Source organism: Armigeres subalbatus, chromosome 3 (genome assembly GCF_024139115.2).
Source record: "Armigeres subalbatus isolate Guangzhou_Male chromosome 3, GZ_Asu_2, whole genome shotgun sequence".
In the NCBI taxonomy this organism is placed as follows: Eukaryota; Metazoa; Arthropoda; class Insecta; order Diptera; family Culicidae; genus Armigeres; species Armigeres subalbatus.
The window spans coordinates 271,110,399-271,133,646 of NC_085141.1; the positions used below are offsets into that span (position 1 = coordinate 271,110,399).

General features: G+C 40.0%; 1 protein-coding gene across 4 annotated transcripts; it reads right to left on the reverse strand.

Annotated features, from left to right (window-relative positions):
* Positions 1 to 625: 625 nt before the first annotated feature.
* Positions 626 to 22,584, reverse strand: LOC134224284 (longitudinals lacking protein-like). Of its 4 annotated transcripts, none has more exons than XM_062703617.1 (4): positions 22,429 to 22,584; positions 19,495 to 19,767; positions 19,339 to 19,425; positions 626 to 2,119 (listed from the first exon to the last, which is right to left on the reverse strand). In XM_062703617.1, exons 2-4 carry the CDS (start codon positions 19,591 to 19,593, stop codon positions 1,925 to 1,927), a joined length of 381 nt encoding a protein of 126 aa, XP_062559601.1. In that variant the 5' UTR covers positions 19,594 to 19,767; positions 22,429 to 22,584; the 3' UTR covers positions 626 to 1,924. The 4 variants fall into 4 exon arrangements, with proteins under 4 accessions (XP_062559601.1, XP_062559603.1, XP_062559604.1 ...); XM_062703619.1 differs by lacking the exon at positions 22,429 to 22,584 and adding an exon at positions 20,426 to 20,568; XM_062703620.1 differs by lacking the exon at positions 22,429 to 22,584 and adding an exon at positions 20,278 to 20,402.
* Positions 22,585 to 23,248: the final 664 nt, after the last annotated feature.

A 23,248-nucleotide genomic window follows, 5' to 3' on the forward strand; every position in this document is an offset into this window, starting at 1 on the left:
AGCTGAATGGAGAAGACTTTTATGTGAAGCACAGGCCACTCCGGCCTTAGTCTGATAAATAAATAAAAAAAATATTGTGTCTTAATGCTGTTTTTGTTAATTTATTGTTTAGATTCGTCTGCCTTGTAAAGGGTTAAACAAAGAAATCCGAACCAAAACCCAGAAGTGTAAACCCAATCACGGAAACAGTGGCAAAACCCGAAGTGAAATCCCGTACCAAATCCCCCGGACACGTTTTCTGAACTGTAAACCAGCCTTGTGACCGAGGTGTTAGGTTTAAGGCGCGTGGCGATAAAACACAATTCGGTGTAGTCCAAAAGGTGAAGCCTTAGTTTTTCGGACCGTACGAGATCATCAACATACTGTCCCAACAATCGTTACAGATTGGACGAAACCGGAGGGCCCAGAAGAGCTTCACTGATTGTATCGCGTGTGCGTAATTAACTTATTTGATTTGGTTTAATACAAATTACTGTCGAAATTTCTCAACTCTTGAACCTTCGGAGAGTATTGAAGCATATCTGGCAGTACAGTTGATGGTCGATCAAATGTTCTTACCAGCGATGGAGGTTTACTTCACAAAATACAAAACTTAAGGCTTTCGGATTCAGAGAAAACGCTGAAATTTTTTTTTCAATGTAATTCCTACAAAATTTTACTGTCTCGTGAAATACAATTGTGCTAACAAAAAAATATAATGTAATAGCATTAAACACGTCTAAACCAAATTGCGTAATATATACTCGATAAGAAGTTGAGGGACATTGATTCGATTTGATTTTTTTATCGGTGAAACTTAAGTGACTTCATAAGAAATGAAAGGTAACCTATGTAAAAATAAAATAAAGAAGATAATCATGCACTTGTAAGTAATATATATTTCCTACTTTAAAATTGATCCATTCTTTAGTATATATTCCGCGTGGGTCTTCCTCGTGTCATAAGTTTATCTGAATTGCCAGCACTTTCGCATTTTTTCAAGTGCGCCTTTCCTAATTAGTTAGCATTGATACATTTCCCCATTTATCAATTCTCTCATATTTACATTTTTTCCTCTCTCACTGAAAACACGCATATCTGATCCAACTAAAACTGATGTACCAATTGTGATTTTGGATTTCAAAGCTGCACAACTGGAACTTTACTTACTTGAAGATTGAGAGGGCTCAAATGGTCCTGAAAATTTGGCTTCTACTGATAGGTTTTTCTGATTAGCGAACTTAGAAGAGATAAGCTGAAACTGTTTTATGTCATCGCATTTTTGTATGCAATTAATTTATCGCATATTCTTTCAAACACTAATCAGAAAAACAGTAGAAAATATCTGCTTTAATATTCATTCCATCAAAGCACGACCAGTGTACTTGATTAAACCATATTTCGACTGCACAAAGAAATGAAAAAGTGCATCGTCTCACCTTAATCAAATATAACCGAATAAAATTATAGGAAGATAACTGCTCTTGTCTTCAATGTTCATTATTATTTTGGAATTTACCTTTATCATCGGTAGTGGAAACTAAAATTGACGCGGAATTGTTGGTTCTTCGTTCCTCACTTCCGCTAGTGTTTCATGTATAATTATAGTTTAACTTTAATATTCTTACTATACGCACGTTCGCACGCTCACTATCTTTCGTTTAACATATGCGTATGTTTCTGGGTATAATGGTTAAGCAAATATTTACCTTTCGACATTTTTCTCTGCTCGCTCGTTGCTCTCGCTCTAGGAATTCCATGATCCGAATGTCCGTCCACTGCTGGGTCTAGTATTGGAGAGTCTGGTTTAGAGCCAATTAACTGCCAATTGAAATTGGTTCACCGATCGAATTTGTTTTAAGGCGAGCACAGCAGTTGTAGCACATAACGAAAACGAAAGATTACGGCCTAGCGCAACAACACACCCCGTAGCCATCATCTTCGCTTAACCCTCTCGCTTGATATTCGTCGGGGTCTCTGCGAGGCCCTTCACTTTCAGTCTATCGGCGGTTTTCAGAAACGTCGGCAGTTGTTCCTGGGAAACGTTGACCTCGCCGGCGTACATAAACTCTAGGATCGCCTGCAGGTGGCTGTAAGACACGTCCTTCAGGATGATGATAGGGTGTTTGGAAGGGTTTTCCTGTTTGAGAAAGAAAGACGAGAGTTTTCGTGAATGATGGGCGGGGCTGCCAGAAGCAACGGAGTTTGCTCTCAAATGGTGGGGGTTCTGGGTTCTTTATTTGTAAGGCGAAGAAGGTAATTTATTCATATCTGCGTGAGAATGAAAAGTGGGTTACCGTTGTACTTTATAAGTTTCGTGATTTGTGTTTCTATATTACAGTAATATCCCAATTTTATTACCCCCCTGGTGAATTTTGGGGTGTTTTATCACTCCATATGTGACAAAATTGGAAAAAAAATATTTCCAATTTTTTAATTCATTCCACAACTATGAATCATTTTATGCCTTGGAAAGGCCAAATGCGTGAACGGTACCCGTTATTTCTTGTCGAAATTGCTTACAGAATATTTCCCAGGTACTTAGAAGTCGTTCGTAATGAACTGCAGGCGGTGGAAGTTATTTCATGGAAATCAATGTTGTTTGTGATATTATTTACGAAAATAAAAAGAATAACTTTTTTTTTTGGGGTGACAAAATCGGGTCGAAAAAGTGATAAAATCGGGACGTGATAAAATCAGGGGTAGACAAAATTGGTGAGTGACAAAATCGGGTCAACACTATATTGTCAATTTAAAAAAAAAAATATTTTGTTTGCTGTTTTGGAACATTGTAGAAACAATATTTTTCGTCTAATCAAATCTAATTTATTGTTGAATTCAACGAATAAAATTATTAGCCGGGAACAATAATTATTTTTGTTGTTTTTATAAATAATATCATTGAGTTTAAAAAACATTTCATTGCGTGAAATCATCAACGTGCACTGCCCACACGAAGGGCGACCCGACCACGAGAAATGAGCGTTCTGGAGCAGACATACGATGGACCCCCACTGCGTGACGTCAAAATCGTCATCGTTGACATGAACGCTCAGGTAGGATAGGAGGGAAAAAATGTACAGACCGGTGATCGGACCGGATAGTCTGCATAACGCACGAAAGGCAACGGCCAGTATCCAGGTAAGCGCCAATCGCATATCTAAAATGCTGCAGGAAGCCCGATGCGTATCGAGAACCTGTAAGAATTCGCCAACAAATAGCGTAATAAATGCTCCGGACCACGGACGATGAGTGTCGATTGCATGGGAATTTTTCCGAAGTGAAGTTTTCTTCAACCTGTGCATCGAATATTAAAAAAAAAAAGCTTATCAAATGTGCTTATAAAATATAATTAATTTCAACATGCTTACTTTCTTAAATATGCAAAAAAAATTGAATAAAATTTAACTCTCGCTTAACTTTTCAAAAAGACCTAAGTAATATTTTTTTCATAAATTAATTTGAGTACTGCAATCAAAAGCTTTCATGTTGTTCTGTTGATTGCGCTATTCAAATTAATTCATGAAAAAAATGTTACTTAGGTCCTTTTGAAAAGATAAGCGTGAACTTTCACTTCCACTTCTCCAGACTTTCAATTCCGGCCGCGAGGCAAAACTTTTAAACTGCCGATCACTATAGACGAATCCGAGTAAAAATAAGAAGATGACACACGACGGTGTTTATTTTGACAGATCCTACAGCGCAGCATAGGAAGATCATTTTAAATTGCTTATAATAAATTCTAAGTAAAATCTGATTGATGTATGATACGGAAAAAGTTCCGAAGTTTCTGATAGAAACATTTTTGGAAAATATACAAAAAAAATGAGATAAGCTTCCAAATAAGTAATTTTCCGTATCGTACATCAATCAGATTTTAATTACATTTTGTCTAGAATTTTTTATAAGCATTTCAAAATGATCTTCCTATGCTACGCTGTAGGATCTGTCAAAGCTAACACCGTCGTGTGTCTTCTTCTTATTTTTACTTGGATTCGTCTATAGAACAGAAAGGTTCTTCGATTCGTATAATGGCTGACAGTTTGACAGTTGATTTCGGTTTACCGTATTTCTGTAATTCACTCGTCATTTTACATTTTGTTTGGTGATGTGCTTACCGTATTCAGTAATTGTTTATTTTTACCGTATGAAATGTATTTTTGCTACCGAACACGGTAAATTATTTTAGCTTTGCTTGGGACTAATGGAACGTACACACAGTCAAGCAGTTTGACGAACATTGACTCCGCCTCCAAGAAAACGCTTCGGTTGCTGCTTTGTTTGAACGTGTGTGAAGTTGTTCGAACAACCATTTGACAGTTGGCGGCTCGGTTGAAAAAAATTAAAACGGTTTGATTTTGGTTTGAGTAGTTGGGGGTTGAGTCAAGGTTCGCCGAACATGTTTGAGCATTTGTAGTGAAGTTTTACAAACCCCCATATATTTTTTGATGGTTGGTGCTCAAGTTGGCGCTTCGGTCGTTCGGGTGTGATATTGTTGGTCGAATAAATTTATTATTCGTGCCGCTGTTGGTAAAACTTGAAGGATGTTTGAACAAACGAGAGGTGGAGTCAATGTTAGTCAAACTGATTGACCGTGTGTACTTTCCATAACACTCATCATCAATGTACAAGTACTGGTGATCTCATTGTTAGGTCACACTGGCGCATGCCACGTCAGAATGCAAGTCAATGTAGGGAAGGGGAAGGAAATGATGCAATCACTCGCCCACTACAAGCCGAATATACCTCTGCACTTGCCACGAGTTCATGTGAAATTTGTTGGAATTTTTTGGGTTAGGTTCGAGGGGCAGAGGTTCGTCTTGGTTAACGAGCTGCTAATGTGACAGATAGGAGAAAGCAACTGATAGAATTTCTTATTGGATGTAGGAGGAAACGAGATTTTCCCGTTCATTTCCAATTCTAGCAGTTTCTACTAGAATAGTCAAGTTGAAGGTATAGTATAGAAATGGAAACGGTATGGAAGTCCATTTCCAGCTTTAGTGATTGCTAGAACATGAGAAATATAGAGAAAGATACAAAGTAGAAGAATGGAACGGACCTGAGATTGAACCTACTACCTCCTGCGTATGAGGCAGAAGTAGTAGCCATATGACTACCAAGCCCGTCTCCATTCTTGAAATGTGGGGTCGGAATCCGATTTAGTCAATTTTAAATAGAGTTACCGGAGGTAATATTGACATAGGCCATAGGATAAAATGTTAACTCATCACGCACATAAATCAATCATTGAGCGATAACACATCGTTTTGTAAGGAAATATTTATCACCGCAGCTTTAGAAAAGTGTATCGATTATTTTATTTATTCGGACTACGGCCGAAGTGGCCTGTGCGGTATATAAGAGCCTTCTCCATTCGGCTCGGTCCATGGCTACACGTCGCCAACCACGCAGTCTACGCAGGGTCCGCAAACAATTTTCCACCCGATCGATCCACCTTGCTCGCTGTGCACCTCGCCTTCTTGTGACCGTCGGATCGTTGTCGAGAATCATTTTCATCGGGTTACTGTCCGACATTCTGGCTACGTGCCCGGCCCACCGCAGTTGTCCGATTTTCGCGGTGTGAACGATGGATGGTTCTACCAGCAGCTCATGCAAAACGTGGTTCATTCGCCTCCTATGCCTCGCCAGTACGTACGATTTCCTGCCATGCTGCGTCTCCGAATTTCTCTGCTGGTATCGTTAACGGAGGTCAGCAGTGAGCCCAAGTGCACGAATTCTTCTACCACCTCGATTTCGTCACCGCCAATACAAACTCGTGGTGGGTGGCTTACGTTATCCTCTCTTGAGCCTCTTCCTATCATGTACTTTGTCTTCGACGTGTTGATGACTAGTCCAATCCGTTTAGCTTCGATTTTCAGTCTGATGTAGGCTTCCTCCATCCTCTCAAAGTTACGTGCCATAATATCAATGTCGTCGGCGAAACCAAGTAACTGGGTGGACTTCGTGAAAATTGTACCACTCGTGTCAATCCCTGCCCTTCGTATTACTCCCTCCGAAGCGATGTTGAATAGCAAACACGAGAGACCATCACCTTGCCGTAACCCTCTGCGCGTTTCAAACGGGACTCGAGAATACCCCTGAAACTCGAACTACGCACATCACCCGATCCATCGTCGCCTTGATCAACCGTGATCTGTGGTAGAGCGTTCACCCATAAATCCCGCCTGGTACTGCCCCACGAACTCTCTTGCAATTAGTGTTAGTCGGCGGCATAAAATTTGGGAGAGTACCTTGTAGGCGGCGTTCAGCAATGTGATTGCGAGGTAGTTGCTACAATCTAGCTTATCGCCTTTCATTCTTTATTGTTTGATTCATCAACAGACAACTTAGGTCCTAATGATGCTTATCCTAATCAATACTAATAAAAGTATCTTCTTCTTCTCTTCTATATACATAAAAATGAATTTCTGTCTGTCTGACCCTTATAGACTCGGAAACTACTGAACCGATCGGCGTGAAATTTTGTATGCAGAGGTTTTTGGCACATAACATATGGGTAACTCGGGCTCAAAAAGCTGTACCCAAGTACAGATTCAAAGGTGGTATAGAGAACATCGTAACGTCAAAGGCATTATACCAGTTCACATTCGAAACACGGAAAAAAATATAGTAAACACAACCAAACCTTACACGGTTAGATGACTTTGCCCATTAATGGGTACTGTTTTTTGTTGATATTATTTCCACCGTGAAAAAGTCACTCATTTTGAACTTGAGGAACGTACACTTCTTAGTTGCTACACCGTGATTGACCAGAACAATGGTAATAGACTAGACTTTCAATGGTCAATTATGACGCCAGCCACGTCCTTAAGGTAATCGGGGATGGGGAGGAATGTTGATGCAATTACTCGCCCCACTGCAAGCCAAGAACATCTTTGCACTTGCCAAGTTTCATGCGGAATTTGATTGGAATTAGGAGGTTAGGTTCTATGGCAGAGAATCGTTTTGGTGAATGAATTGCCGATGTGAAAGGAAAGAAATGATTATATATTCTTATTGATATGCAGGAAACGTGCTTTTCCGTTCATTTTCAATTCTAACAGAATGATAGAACAGCTCTTAAAGGAATAGTTAGACGATGGAAACGGTATGGGACTCCATTTTCAGTTCTAACGATTGCAAGAACTTGAGAAGTATATAGAAAGATGCAAAGTGGGAAGATAATGGAACGGGCCTGGGATTGAACCCACGACCTCCTGCGTATGAGACAGATGCGGTAGCCATATGACCACCAAGCATCATTATTCCCACCGTGAAAAATCCAACAAACAATTAAAGCTGAATAAGCTAGTTTTTTAGCTGAAGAAAACTATTTTTGGCTATATAAGCGCTTCACTCACCTTCAATGTTTGTTGGGAAGTCACCCATTCTACTTTGAAAATTTTGGTTGATTTAGTGTGATCATTACAAAATTAGGTTTGAAACAACAATTAATGTGAGTTAAATTTTGTCAGTAAATTTGCATTATTATTCAGAAGCATAATCAGAACATACATACGATATCCAATTTTTTTGCCAAAGCGTAATTTCAAAGATAAATTTCAAATACAATGAGAAGCAGCAAGCCATCGAATCCTTCCCTTCCAATGAGCTTGACAGAGAAAGATAATCACGTCAGACGTCAACTGAAAGCAGTTGTTTTGTTTTGGTGCAGTGATGGTAAACGTTTAGGAATAAATTAAATTAAGTTACGATAATTGAAAAAAAAAATATGTTTTTGAAGTGAAATACACATGTGCACATGTTTTAAATATTGGATATTTCAAGCGACAAGCGACCAGTGTCGGCAACCGACCACCTCCCCCTACACATTTTGGACACCCTCATTTTAGTCTGTTCAAAGATGAATTTTCAATTTAACCAGGTCATTTAAGCTAAAGCAAAGTCTTATCTTTTGATTGGGATGCTTGAATGAGAATATTGCATCGATTTAAATTCACAATTTCTACATGAACTGATTGTGTTCGTTCTGAGATTTTCAACGATACATATATGGTTTGAAGCGTAACGCATTATAACGCTTGTCTTTTTGAACAAATGATTTCATTTAAATTTCATCCAAGTATCGTTATTTTCGCACAGGAAACTAGTCAAACATATGCGCAGCAATATATCCTTCATGAAGACAATGCTGGATTAGCAGCGGCATTGATTTTAGCTCAGAAATCAAAAAATGTCGCCGGAAGGGTCCAAAATATGTAGGGGTTGAAATCAAGTTGATTATCCTATTTTGCTTAATGGAAGCCTAATTTTGTAAAATTAATCTTGTGTGATGTCATTGGGCCAAAATGTGGTATGCTCCATGTATGTGACATTGGGCCAAGTACAATAAAGTTCAGCGGTGACGATGCAATGATTCAATCGTTCATTAAACATAATTGCCTACATTACGGCTCTTATCAACTATATATGGCAAATCAAAGAAAGGCTTGGCCCAATCTCACCCCTTTTCAGCGTGCATTGCTCGTTGCCAAGAAAAACCAGAACCGCTATATAAATATTCATAAAATTCGATAAAATAACAACAGATTATCGTAACATGATAACCAGGTATCCATCGATCTTAAAACTAGTTATGTAATAGATTTGTGGGGCATTACTGACACTATTTTAATACGGTTTCATTCGATCAATAATTTTACATTCAAATTCCAAGCATTATGGTACGAGCACAATTAGTTCTTGGAATTTGTTTTGTGATTTCCTAGACGTGAATTTTCATATAATTTCGAACCGTTTGAAGTTTTCATCAAATTCGTAACAGAAGCTGAGATATAATGAGTTGAAACATTTTTCGTTTTTGGGCCAATCTTACCCCCTAGGCCCAATGTCACCCCGAACGACGGTACCTTAAAATGAATGAGATTGATATGGTAGTATATTTGAATATTTGCTTCATTGAGAAAAAAAAGTGACACGACTGCGTACCGCATACAAAATGATGAGACTCAATTTTTGGGTTAATTTATTTGTCTGTGCAGGACTTAACTTTTATACCACTTTTTAGTTCCGTGTCGCTTTTCTCATGTGACAGAACGATGTTCCCCATACCAGTTATACAACTTTGGCGAGAAGCAAAGGGGGTCAACTTTTTGCTTCGGTTTCTCTTCGGAGTTACACTTATGTTATGTGTTTCTGGGGCCGGAGAAGGTTCTTAAGATGGTTTGAGACCCCTCCCCTTTTTGGAAAGGGGGGCTCCCATACAAATGAACCAGCAATTTCTGCATGACTCGAGAACTAATCAGACAATAGATCAATTTTAGACGAAACAAAGTTCGTCGGGTCTGCTAATTTATGATAAAATCATCGTTAATTATGAAACATGGCAGAATAAGCCCTTGTAAAATTACGACGAATCGTCTTTCGAATGCCCGCTGTAGACCCACCATCGCTCCACGTTGTCCGTAATTCGTTCTTCAAAAAGGTTGTAACAAGCCCCACGTTACAATCAACATGTAACAATTAACAAATTAAAATAATGCACGTTCTCTCCTGGTGCCCTGAGAGAGACGGCTAGGTGGTGCCCACTACGGGAAATGACGAGGTTTCATATGAGATTTTGGTCCATCAGCCAAATCCCGCAGATATATTTTTATTGCGCATCGCGCTTTTTGTCTACAGCAATTAGTTTGCTGTATTCATAGCTAAGCCTTTGTGTAGGATTCTTATCCTATTTGGGCACCCCGAATCAATTAATGCCATTTGGCATCCACGATTCGATGTCTGTGTCTGGATCAAACTTGGGACAAATCAAAACTAAACATTTTATTGCCTATTTTCAGGCTTCTCTTTTGAGTCCAGACACAGAACCAACAAATAAAACAGACACAATATAGCACAAACGATACAGACTCGATCGAATATTTACAATCATTCGAACTTAATAAACCCAACCGTAACACAACCTTATCCAACAGCACAGATTTTTTCATGAATCGAAGAACCGATTCTTGAAAAAATCTTAAGTCAGCTAGTGACGAAAAATCTGACTAGAGGACTAACAGACTGGAAACTTAACCTAAGCCACAAATCTCAAAAACTAAATCTATTCTAAATCTTAATAACGGTAGCAAATCCTACCAAAAGTTGCCTGAACGCCAACGAGTCTTGGCAAATTGTCCTATAATCAGATTCTTTACTACACTTAACTAACTCTGTTGATCCTACAATTAAATTGGATTACAAATGATTCTCGCGAAAAATCAAATGAATCCCACACTAAACAATCAAATCGATACTTGTCGTAATCTCAAATCTGCATTCGTATCATTGTGGGTTTTTTAGCTGGGCGCCAGTGTAACAGGCCCCACGTTACAATTATTTTATAACAACATAAAGATTAACTATCAACATGTAACAATTAACAAATTAAAATAATGCACGTTCTCTCCTGGTGCCCTGAGAGAGACGGCTAGGTGGTGCCCACTACGGGAAATGACGAGGTTTCATATGAGATTTTGGTCCATCAGTCAAATCCCGCATGTATATTTTTATTGCGTATTGCGCTTTTTGTCTACAGCAATTAGTTTGCTGTATTCATAGCTGAGCCTTTGTGTAGGATTCTTATCCTATTTGGGCACCCCGAATCAATTAATGCCATTTGGCATCCACGATTCGATGTCTGTGTCTGGAACAAATCACAACTAAACATTTTATTGCCTATTTTCAGGCTTCTCTTTTGAGTCCAGACACAGAACCAACAAATAAAACAGACACAATATAGCACAAACGATACAGACTCGATCGAATATTTACAACCATTCGAACTTAATAAACCCAACCGTAACAAGGTATCTTCAGCATTCCGTTATTTCGCAGTGCCCTAGGTCGAACGTTCAAGTTTACTGATTCCAGAATTTCAGGTCAGTCGATTCTGCCTTGAAGCGTATCAGCAACGACCATGGCCCGTTCAATGTGCCTCCGCAATTGTAGGCTTTCAAGATTAATTAATTGACAACGGCTGCTATAACTTGGTAACCGGAATGGGTTTCGCCATGGAAGCAACCGAAGAGCAAAACGAATGAAGCGGCGTTGAACAGATTCAATTCTTACTGATCCGTTCTGGTAATTAGGATGCCATACAGCGGAACAATATTCCAGCGTAGATCGAACCAGCAAACAGTACAGTGATTTCAAGCAATAAACATCGGTGAAACCCTTGGCGACGCGAAAGATGAATCCTAATGTTCTAGAAGCCTTCTCAATCACGTAAGAGACATGATGCTTGAATGTTAGCTGCGTATCTAGAATAACACCAAGATCCTTTATACAGTTCACACGTTGCATCACAATTCCATTGAGCTCGTAGTTGTAAATTATTGGCTGATGTACACGAGTGAAAGAGATCACGGAACATTTGCTAGGATTGACAACCATCCGGTTCAATGTGCACCAAGCCGCAAATGAATTAATATCTTGTTATAGGTCCATTGCGTCAGAGATAGACCGAATTAGTGCATAGAGCTTCATATCATCCGCATACGATAGTCGCGGTCCTCGAAGCACATTGTTTACATCGTTGAAATACAAGAGGAATATCAAGGGGCCAAGATGGCTTCCCTGAGGAATGCCTGAGGTTGCCAAAAATTCAGTGGACTGAGAATTGCCTACCATGACAGACAGTCTCCGCCCGGTGAGATATGAATGGAACCAGCGCAAAAGATAACCAGCAATGCCAAGTCTTTCCAATTTCGTACCCATGATAATTTTATTAAAAGCTGCAGATAGGTCCATAAAGACAACGTCCGTTTGTGCTTTCTGCACAAAGCTGTCGGTAATGCTCGAAGTTAGGCACAAAAGATTAGTGGTCGTAGATCTGCATGAGATGAACCCATGTTGATCGGCACTCAGATGTTGCTTACAGTGAGATATTAGTGGTTCTGTTATAACTAGCTCGAATAATTTGGATGCAGCGCACAAAGATGAGATGCCGCGATAATTGTTGACATCTTTTCGATCGCCCTTCTTGTACACGGGAAACATTGTAGCGGTTTTCCACACGGACGGAAAAAGTCCACTGGATAGCGATTTCTTGAAAATCAGTTGAAAGGGAGCGAGCAGAAGTTCGATGTGCCTTTTCAAGAACGCAGACGGAATGCCATCCGGACCTGGACTCATGGATGATTTTAACTGCAGGAACGTTGTTAGCAGCCTCAGCGATTGTGACATCAGAGATGACTTCGTTACAATAGGTGCTCACAAACTTGTCGGCAAATAGCTGACAGGATTGGATTGGGGTGTAGTGGCCACTTCCTCGTCCAGAGTCATTGTTGTAGGAAGCCCAGCTTGTTTCCTTTGTTCATTTATGTACTTCCAGAACGAAAAAACTGTACTTCCAGGAAAAATCGTCACGCAGAGAAGTACAATCAGAAGAATACTTGCCTGTGCAAGCGTGGTGGAAGCCCCCTTTTCTACCACCAATCTCAGACCCAGACGGCTATGATGATCGGAGGCAGCAGAGAGCGGGACTAGATTGGGGCGATCAGGGGCTTCCAACAAGCTTTCTATTGTGCGTCTGGGTGATGCGGAGTCTTCAGGAGAGGTGATTTGGCATCGTACGGAAGGACGTTGGGCGGTTTCGCAGTGGTTTTCAATCAACATGCCGGATCCTGTCCGGAAGTGGGGGTCAGAAACTGGGAGGCGTTCGGGTCTGGAGATATGACGACAGACGGCGTGTTCACACGGGGCATCCATAGGTTTTTTGAGAGGTCCTCAAACTCTCGGAAAAATATTCCTGTCGGCCAGGTGCAGAGTAGAAATATTTCACAGTCAATGCAGTGAAAAACATGGATCTCAGTATAATCTGCAGTCGCCTTCATCGCCGCCGTGGTGAGTGCGACTGGGTGCAGCCGAAAAATCATTTCCAGCACCGACAATTCAATTTCGCATTCAGGCTGCTCAGTTCGCGCCTTACCGTATGACTGTGAGTGGCCCATTTAAACGCGTGGTGAATTTTTTCAATTTGCTGGGTGAATGTGTACATTTTGCTGTGGTAAATTTCATCTTCGCGGCGCAGTGGGTGATGTGAGTTCTGTTGTTTACTTTTCTGCCTCTCCGGGAATGTGAGGTTGATTTCAAAGCAGGAAGAGAATAAAAACATGATATAAAAAACATCACCTTCATCCAGTGCTGCCGAATATTTACAACCCTGGCCAGGTGTCTGGGCTGAGTGCGACTTCCTTTAGTCTTACGGCTAATCGGACCTTGAACGAAACGAAGCTCATTCTGCTGGTATCGGCACCTTTCTTCACTAGCGGAATAACCTTAACGGGATCTTCGCACTGGACCAACCTGAGCGTTCCTGTCGCCGATAACGATTTGGAGGTCGCGCAGTGGGTATCCATCGTAAGTCTGCTCTAGCTGTGCATAGAACGCTTCTTTCTCGTCGTCGGGTCACCCTTCGTGTGGGCAGTGCACGTTGATGATGCTATAGTTGAAGAAACGGCTTTTCATCATCAGCTTGCACATCTTTGCGTTCCTTGGCTGCCGGTCAATCACGCGTTGGCGCATCTTGCCCAGCACTATGGAGCCGGTTCCCAGCTCGTTGGTGGTGCCACAGCTTTGGTTCGATGCCCGCTTTTCCACACTTTCTGTCCTGTCCAGCAGATTTCCTACAGCGCTACGACGTCGAAGTTGCGGGGATGTAATTCATCGTAGATTATCATGTCGCAACCTGCGAAGCCTAGCGACTTGCAGTTTCAATCTTGACCCTTTATTCGTCGCCTAGGTCGTTGCCGATTGTATCGAGTCGTATTATCTTCTATGTTGTTTGTAATGGTTGTTTTTATGGGCGGTTTATTGGGCCTGCGCAAACCTCCTGTCTCGCCGGAGGGTCGTCGTGTCAGGTCTGTTTAGCGTCCCACTTAGCATCAGAACTTGGACTTGTGCGCTTTGAGTGGCACACGGTCGCTTTGGCGGAGCCTACTTGCAGATACATGCAGCTTTTCATAAACCTATCGATATGATGACTGATTTGGATGTTCAGCTATTTATTTCTCACATAAGTTCTACGTTGTGTATTCTTGATTCAGTAATTGTGATGTATTTAATGTAGATGTTGTTGGAAACAATAGTAGCCAATAATTAATATGACGTTAGCTATAAAATAAAAATTGTTCATTCATTATCAAACCACAAACCACTACAGACGTGTTTCATTATCACTCTGAGTTTATCAGGTTATGTGGCCCAGACACTGATCTTGCATTACAAGACGATTTGAAGTTCTGGAAGCAATTATCAAAAGCTCATACAAATTTTTCACCTGAACGGATTTCAAAATGGATGTTGAAGACAAGAAATGGCTTTTCAATGGAACCAATATTGATAATTGGATGTTCCGGATGAAGATTTTGTTAGAAGAGCGGAATTTGATAGATTGTGTGGAACGGTCAATTAACGATGAACCTTTTGCAAGAATTTTGGAAACCGATACTGAGGAAGTTCGCAAAGAAAAGACTGCAAAGCGCGAAGAGTGGCTTCAGAAGGATCGGAAGTGCAAGTCTGCAATTGTGCACAGGATCGCTGAAAGTCATCTGGAATATGTTAAGGATAAACTTACTGCCAAGCATATGTGGGATACGCTCATGAAGGTATTTCAACGCAAAGGTTTTGGCAGTCAAATTTTCTTAAGGAGGAAGCTTTTAACGATGAAGTTGTCTGACGGAGTTGACATACAAAGTCATTTTCTAGATTTCGACAAGTTGTTGCGTGATCTGAAAGCAAGCGGAGCGAAGATTGACGAGCAAGATGCAATTTGTTACCTTTTGTTAACGTTATCGTCATCATACGAGGCGCTAGTCATGGCACTGGATACAGTGGAGCCGGAACGTTTGACCTTGGAATTCGTACGTACACGTCTGCTAGATGAAGAAACTAGGCGAGCGAATAAGAATGCAAGTGAAGCTTCAGGAAATACAGAATCGGCTTTCGTTAGCAAGAGATGGAATTTCAAGTGCTACAACTGTGGTAAAACAGGCCATAAGCGATCAGAATGTAAAGAAAAGTCAACGGATGAGAGGAATCGTAATCAAGTTTATAGACCAAACAATCGACGACAGAGATTTGAGACCAGAGGCAAAGCAAATGTAGGTATTGAAGAAGATATTGCATTTTTGGCGACTTGTGATGAAGAAGCATAGATTGTCGGAAGCATTGGAGAATGTAAGCGAATTGAGTGGTACGTGGACTCCGGTGCATCAAATCATATGTTGAACTCAGAATCACATTTTGAAGAAATGTACAAGCTGCCAGAAACTGTCCGTATTGCTGTAGCGAAAAGTGGTGAAACCATGGAAACAAATATGGCAGGGACTGTACGAGTTGAAATGTTGGTCAACGAAAAACGACTGAAAGCAAAAATAGATGGAGTATTATATGTTCCCAAGCTGAGTTGCAATTTATTTTCTGTAAGACGATAGAGCAAGAAGGAATGAAAGTCACCTTTATTAACGGCAAGGTAGTGATTAAGAAAGATAATCGAGTTGTTGCATCTGGAAGAAGAGGAAAATCTTTGTACAAGCTGGACGTTTGTCTTGAAAATAGCGAGGATAAAGCTATGGTGGCAAGAACTGATGACTTTGTACTTTGGCCTAGACGTTTCGGCCATGTTTGGGAAGGTAATCTTCGGAAGTTGTGGAAGCATGACATGGTGAAAACTAAAGCAAATCATCTGAGCAATCCAAGTAATGATATTTGTGAAGTTTGAATTGTTGGAAAGCAGACAACGAAACCGTTCGAAGAGGTGCATGAAGTGAAATCTCGAAGGCCACTAGAACTCATTCACACTGATGTTTAGGGTCCGTTTGTTCCTCATACTTGGAATCAGAAGCGTTACTTTGTTACCTTTTCGGACGACTATACGCACTTTACGGTGGTGTACCTGCTGCAATCGAAGGATGAGGTGCTAGAACACTTTATGGACTACGAAGCAAAAGTCACAACTTATTTTGGAACCAAAATTGCAAGACTACGATGCGATAACGGAGGAGAATATAAGAGTACCGATTTTCAAAAGCACTGTCGGCAGAGATGTATTTCAATGGAGTACACTGTTCCCTACAATCCACAGCAAAATGGAGTAGCTGAACGGATGAACCGGACTTTGTTAGACAAATCAAGATCGCTAATATTGGATGCCAAGATGCCAAAAATGATGTGGGGAGAAGCTGTTTTAACTGCAGCCTATCTTGGAAATCGTTGCCCAATAGTGGCGTTGCAAGATTTCAAGACTCCGTATGAAATGTGGTATCAACGAAAGCCAGATGTGGATAATTTGCGAGTTTTTGGACCAATCGCTTTTACGCATATACCAAAGCAGCAACGAGGAGAACTGGATGCAAGATCTGAAAAACATTTAATGGTTGGATACGCAAACAATGGCTATCGTATTTGGAATGCTGAGAAAAGGAAAATTTTCATATGTCGAGACGTCGTTTTTGATGAGACTTGTGTTATCAACTCCGAAACATCAAACAAAGAGTATTACCAATGCAGATTATGTCAAGAATTTTGAAGAGCAATTATCTAATGATGAAGTTAATGACAATATACAACAAGATTCTCAAGCGGAGCCATATGATGTAGAAGAAGATGAACTTGAATCAACATTATTTGAAAAGTGTCCCAATGATATTCCTGAGGTAGAATCAAGACCGAAGCGTTCGATTACAGTACCATCCTGGTATAAAGACTTTCAAATGTCGTTATTGGCTGAAGAGGAAATCGCATGGGCGTTAAGTACAGAAGCGTTCGTGGAAGATCTTCCTAGCAATGTTAATGACTTGAAAAATCGTGATGATAGGGACCGTTGGAAGGAAGCAATGGATGATGAAATGGTATCGTTGCGCAAAGCAAACACGTGGGAGCTTGTTCCAAGACCGGCGAATAAGAATATAGTCGATAGCAAATGGGTATTTCGAGTCAAGCGAGATGAGAATGGAAACATCAATCGATATAAAGCTCGTCTGGTGGCGAAGGGCTACTCACAGCGAAAAGATTTTGATTACAGCGAGACGTTTGCACCTGTAGCTCGGATAGCAACAACCCGAATCCTGTTAGCAGTTGCAAATCAAAATAATTACCATATCCATCAAATGGACGTTACAACAGCTTTCTTGAACGGAGAACTAAAAGAAGAAATTTTCATGAATCAACCAGATGGTTATGCAGCCGATAGAAACCTAGTATGTCGCTTGAAGAAATCCTTATACGGACTAAAGCAAGCACCGAGAAGTTGGAACGAAGCTTTTCATTCTTTTGTGATGAAGCTAGGATTCAAACGTTCAAACTATGATAGCTGTCTATATTTCAAAATTATTGACAATAATGTTATTTGCTTACTGCTGTATGTGGATGATATATTGCTCGTATCAAACAATCTTGGGCTTGTTCAACAAATCAAGAATCAAATGTTCAAACGTTTTGACATGAAAGATATGGGAGAAGTAAAGCATTTTCTTGGACTAAAGATCGAGCGGGATATGAAGACAGGTTGTATGAAAATTAGTCAACCTAAATATGTTTCAAATATGCTACAAAGATTTGGAATGACAAAGTGTAATCCTGTTTCCACACCCTTAGAAGCCAATATCAAGTTAGAACAGAATAAAACCAACCAAGTGACGAAATCCCCATTCAAGAAACTCCTTGGTTGCCTGACATATTTGACCATTTCATCTAGACCAGATATTTGTACGGCGATGAATTTCTTTAGCCGTTTCCAAGCAAAGCCTTCGGATGTTCACTGGACACACGAATACTGAGGTATTTGAAAGGAACACAAGATTTTGGATTAATGTATCAGCGAAATCGTAGTTCATCACCACTGATTGGATACGCAGACGCAGACTGGGGAAGTAGAGAAGATGGCAGGCGATCAATTTCCGGATACGTCTTTCAAGTTCACGGATCAACGGTATCATGGTCAACAAAGAAGCAAAACTCAGTTGCTTTGTCTTCAACAGAAGCTGAGTATGTATCAATCAGCGAAGCTGCCTGTGAAGCTATATGGATTCGAAACTTACTGACGGAATTCGGATTTCAGCTGAATGAACCAACGGTACTGTTTGAAGACAACCAGTCATGCATTCGTGTAGCTGAGGAACCTCGAAACCATAAGCGGCTAAAACATATAGACATACGGTATAATTTTATTCGTGATTGCGTTCAGAAAAAAATATTGCGTCCAATATACATTTGTTCTAAGGAGCAAGTGGCAGATATTTATTTTCACCAAAGGACTAACTAAGGTTCCATTTCAACACTTACGTGACAAACTCGGATTATTCGATTGAGAGGGGATGTTGGAAACAATCGAAGATCATAGTAGCCAATAATTAATATGACGTTAGCTATAAAATAAAAATTGTTCATTCATTATCAAACCACAAACCACTACAGACGTGTTTCATTATCACTCTGAGTTTATCAGATGTTATCGATATATGTTGTTGTGCTATAAATAGTTTATAAGGGTTGTCCGACATTTCGCGGTAGAACATTCCGCGGTGAACCATTTTGCGGTTTGTATACCATTTTGCGGAAATCTGTTTCGCGGTATATGCAATTTGGCGGTATTCTGTTTCGCAGTAAATATATAATTTCGCGGTTCTCCGTTGCGCGGTATTTAGACTTAAGCTTACTTTTCTAACTTTTTTGTAAGATATGGTCTTTTGGTAGAACTCAGAAGTTGGAATGACTGAAAATTATGTTTAACGCTAAATGTATCTTCCTTAAATGTTAGCCGGTGTTAGACGAAATGTCATGTGCTGCGTTCTTTAAATGTTCCCATTTGCCCGATATAAAGCGTAGTATGTTGTTTTGCTTCCTTCAAATGTTTGCATTTTCCTAGTTTTCCTATTATTCATAGTATTCCTTCCACTAAGTGTTTGCATTTGTCCGGAATAAAGCAAAATGTATTGTTAATGTTCGCATTTTCTCGGTATAAGGCACAATGTGATGTTCTGTCTTCTTCGAATGTTCGCATTTGCCCAGTATAAGGCAAAATGTGTTGTTTTGTCTTCTTTAAAGGTTTGTATCTGTTCCTTCTAACATCTTTCAGAGGACATAAATAGTAGACTTCCTTGGCATAGTATAGCCATTGTGATCACCACAAAAGATACATAATTCATGAAATAGCAGCCTTTAAAAAAAGCTTTAAATGAATCTATGGTTTGATTTCCCAAAATTAAATAGGTGGGAAAATCAACAAAAATTACGGTATGCGTAGTAATTATCTTTGTTTAAGAGTTACCTATGCCAATGGGGCAGCGATCTGATGCGACCCACATATTGCTCAAAAGCAATAATATATATTGTCATGTGGGAACTACTCACCTCCAGCAGAGACTTGAAATAAGGACTACAAGCGGATAGCACCATCTTGTGCGCTTTGCACGTCTGCCCTTCGCATGCCAGTGTTACCTAAAAGATCAAAACAAACAAATATATTATGCATCCTCTCTTATTTTACTACTTGTACAGTGTACTGACATCTGTGAAACTCTTCTCGTTCCGAAGGTGCCGGAACGAAGTCACCATGTTAGTTTGAAAGTCATTCCATTTGAGGAAGTACTGTTGCTGATCGGCCATGGCTTCCGAAGCGTTCTGTGGTCTAGTTTAATCAATTGGTGATGGATTCGCTAGAATACGGCCAACAATTTGTTGGTGGTTCGAAACGTACTTGTGAGAAGGATCGAAACCGGCTCCCACTAACTGCTGGCGACCAGGAAAGAAAACCAAAGGAAAACAAAAATAAAAGAAAACCTGAAATAAGAAAAAGTTGGTTAGAGTCATTGTGGCTAGAGTAACAAATTAATTTAAAACACAAGGTATTATCTAACAAATAGAATGGAAGTCTGATCCAGAACGGGCACAAAAACTGACCTAAAGCTTAGTGTCAAAATGTTTAAAAACAACTGTTTCCCACGTAACCCTTCTTTTGCAGCGATAATTCGCATGAAAGTTTGTCTATCAAAAGACGATGTGCTCAACACCAACACTTAGTCAAAGATTCGAAGGTTGAAACCTATGGATGGAGCCAAGCCATCATCCATCAGTAGTAGCCACTTAGAAAGTTTACAGCGGAAAAGAACAACAGTAATAACATCAAACCCCAATCCAATTTTTGATGGAAGAAGATACACATTCACAGCCAAGATGAAGAGAGAATTTTTCAAGTTCTTCAATGCACAATGACGCGATATCTTGACACTCCGTGCTGCTCTTTCTCACCATTCTCATAATACTCTTGTGATATTATAATATGACTCTCACAATCACTTCTCCTTCAAATGCACGCAGTCAGTTTTATAGCACTTTAGCCAATAACAATATACATTTTTCGTTCGACTGCTTATACCCTATTCAATGCAGCAACGCTAGCCAAGTATGACAACTTCCAACGCAAAGCTATCTCATTTACCTTCGATTACTTTTTCTTCGGCTCTCTTATTACCGTCCGTCGGAAGCGATAGAATCTCGCGAGTTTTGTTTATGATGGACGAAGCGAAACATGAAGGATGTAGGTATTGTGTAATGCGTTTTCGTTGGCTTCTCTTGGACACGATGCCAGCGCTGCCAGACACGACTCTCAGTAGCCTCAATGTCGTTTATCGCTGCACCAACACTGCATTTAATTGTAAAGAGGGAGTGCTAAATAGCTTAACTTAAGTTCAGTGGAGAGTTAGCTAGCACTCCCTCTTTACAATTAAATACAGTGTTGATTAATTATTAAAGATTTTCAGTATGCTACACATACCTTATGCAAAGAATATTGATTTCCCTTAATTGTGGACCCAAATTTGTAACTCCAATTATAAGTAACGTCATCTTATACCAAGAACGTATGCCTAAGTGTTAGGTTACACTCGATTTCGATAACCCGAACTTATTCTAAAAGGCTTTCTCTGTTATCTTCGATGGAAAATATAACATCGAAAAGAAAGGAAAACTTGTTATTCGCCTTAATAAACAAAATATGAGGAGGTCCTTCCTAGCTTGGTTGGAGAAACAAAATATGGCGTATTGTATAGCTGTTATATAGCTATAGCTGTTGTTAATATGAATTAAAATATAATAAAATAATGTAAATGAAGAGTAAAGACAAGAGTCTGGCAACTCTTTCATATATGTACGTATTGAAAAGTTTAGCAAAATACCAACAAATGCTTCGAAGGTGTGTTGAATTTTACATCCAAGGTCTATGCTGAAAATATTTTCGAGAAATTGCAAGCAATGATCCTCTAAAGGTCTATCAACGATCATCACGACATTATGTTAATCAACATTATCTCCTCCAAACAGAGGGAAACTCACAGCGATCAGAAAAGCATGAACATACATTCTCCATTTTCATCCCTATTCCGAATGGCAAGCACCAGCATCATCTTCCTTGTCCTCTCGTCGTCGTGTATCCTGTGCGTTTCACACTAGATCGGGTGGGTGATACAGATTCATAATCAGAGAAAAAATCTGAGAGAAAAAACCAAAACACTTGAACTGCTAAGCAGTTGAAGGTGATGAATAAAAAATTGTTCGTGGAGAGGACTGCAATGAGCAGTCTACATCAGGGTGTTCCAATAGAAAACTGCATCCTGCAGAAAACGATACAAAAACTATATCAGCTAATACCTATTATAGATAGTGGAATATATAGATGAGCGAAGATAAATCCTCTGTCTCCAAACGAACTGTCAAACGTGTCTCCAAACGAGCATGACGTCACGATTGCAATGGAAATGTTAAGGGCTGTGACGTCATATGCGCGCGGGCACGGTCAAAAAAATCGACTCAGCCATGCTTTCGCTCATCTATAGATTCTACTATCTATAATACCTATTGTACAAATTTCGTCTAGACCTAGCGAGACTAATCCAGTCTTTGTTTACAAACATTTCCACATACTCTTAAATAAAACCGTCAGATGGAGTAATCTAACTGCACATGACTACAGAGAGGCATTGTCGAAACAAATAATCCACTTTTGAATGAAATGATGAATCATCCCATTTACAAATATATCTAAAGCATGTAAAAATTTTTGGAGTCGAAAATGTTGTAAACAAAACGACCCGTAACATTAAGATATGTAGCTAAGATGGCCGCCGAATCGTTAAGGCAATCTAAACATAACCCATACCTTGAGTGGTAAAGCAGGTAAAGCACTTTACGTATACTGTATCTTGTCAACCTCAGCGTATTTCACAAAGAGATAGAGACAAAGTCCGATTCAGAACATTTTTGGTGCACCCTAATCCACCTCCATAAAGCCATCAGTGCCGCAGCTCGCTTCCATAACCTGACTCCCGATATGGCTGATGATGGCGAGATTTTTTCCAAGGCGATATACAGAACGTAAACATCGCGTAGAAAAATCAACAAATTTCGGACCGAAAACACACCATTTCCATCCGTTGAACAATTTACCTGTTCGGAAAATAGAAGCGAACGCTTTTTCGTCACTTTTGCACCGTTATTTGCTGTTTAATTTTCACTGGAATTCAGACGACGACGATCACTATTGCAAGGCGAGAAACTAATAAGCAATCTTTCACTCACAAATGAAAAAAAAGTCTTCTCACGTCTGGGGACTGATGACGATGACTTCACAACTGATGTGCATCAACATCAATGATAATTATGGCATCTCAGATTTATGGCACGAGAGAATGCTCTTTTTTACACTCTAACTTTCATCTACTCAGAGTAAAATCAGCAGTGATTCAAATCGTTCGGGGCTGTCAGTTTGACCACACAGAAAAAAATTTCATGGTAACAATTACTATTTTGTAGACCACGCCATGTTCGGTTTTTTAGTTGGGCCAACTGACAGCCATTTGAACACGTGTATTTCGACTTGAACATCATAAATGATGTCCAATGACGCCCAATCCCGTTTTCCGTGTTTACATTGAATTTTGACATACGGTTGCTTTTTAGTTGGGCCATGGCCCAACCAGCGGAGGCCCAATTAAAAAGTGACCCAAGTATTCAATTCCCAACCAGCGAATCCCGACCAGGAACTAATAACCAACCAGGTCCAACCAACTAATCAACCATTCCAGCATGCAACCAATCAAGCAACCAACCAATAATTAAACTAACCACCCAATCAGCCATTCAAGCAACCAACAAAACAACTAATCAACTAACCAGCCGACCAACCAATCAATCAACCAATCAAGCAATCAATCAACTAAATAACCAACCGACCAACTAATCAAGCAACCAATCAATCAACCAGTCA

What these genes read in the sequence shown, in the direction of transcription:
- LOC134224284 (XM_062703617.1), bottom strand. Translation starts at nt 19,593, where the DNA reads ATGGCCGATCAGCAACAGTACTTCCTCAAATGGAATGACTTTCAAACT. An exon ending in ACGAGAAGAGTTTCACAGAT is followed by an intron (nt 19,426 to 19,494) that starts GTCAGTACACTG and finishes TTGATCTTTTAG; the next exon opens with GTAACACTGGCATGCGAAGG. An exon ending in ATTTCAAGTCTCTGCTGGAG is followed by an intron (nt 2,120 to 19,338) that starts GTGAGTAGTTCC and finishes TTTCTCAAACAG; the next exon opens with GAAAACCCTTCCAAACACCC.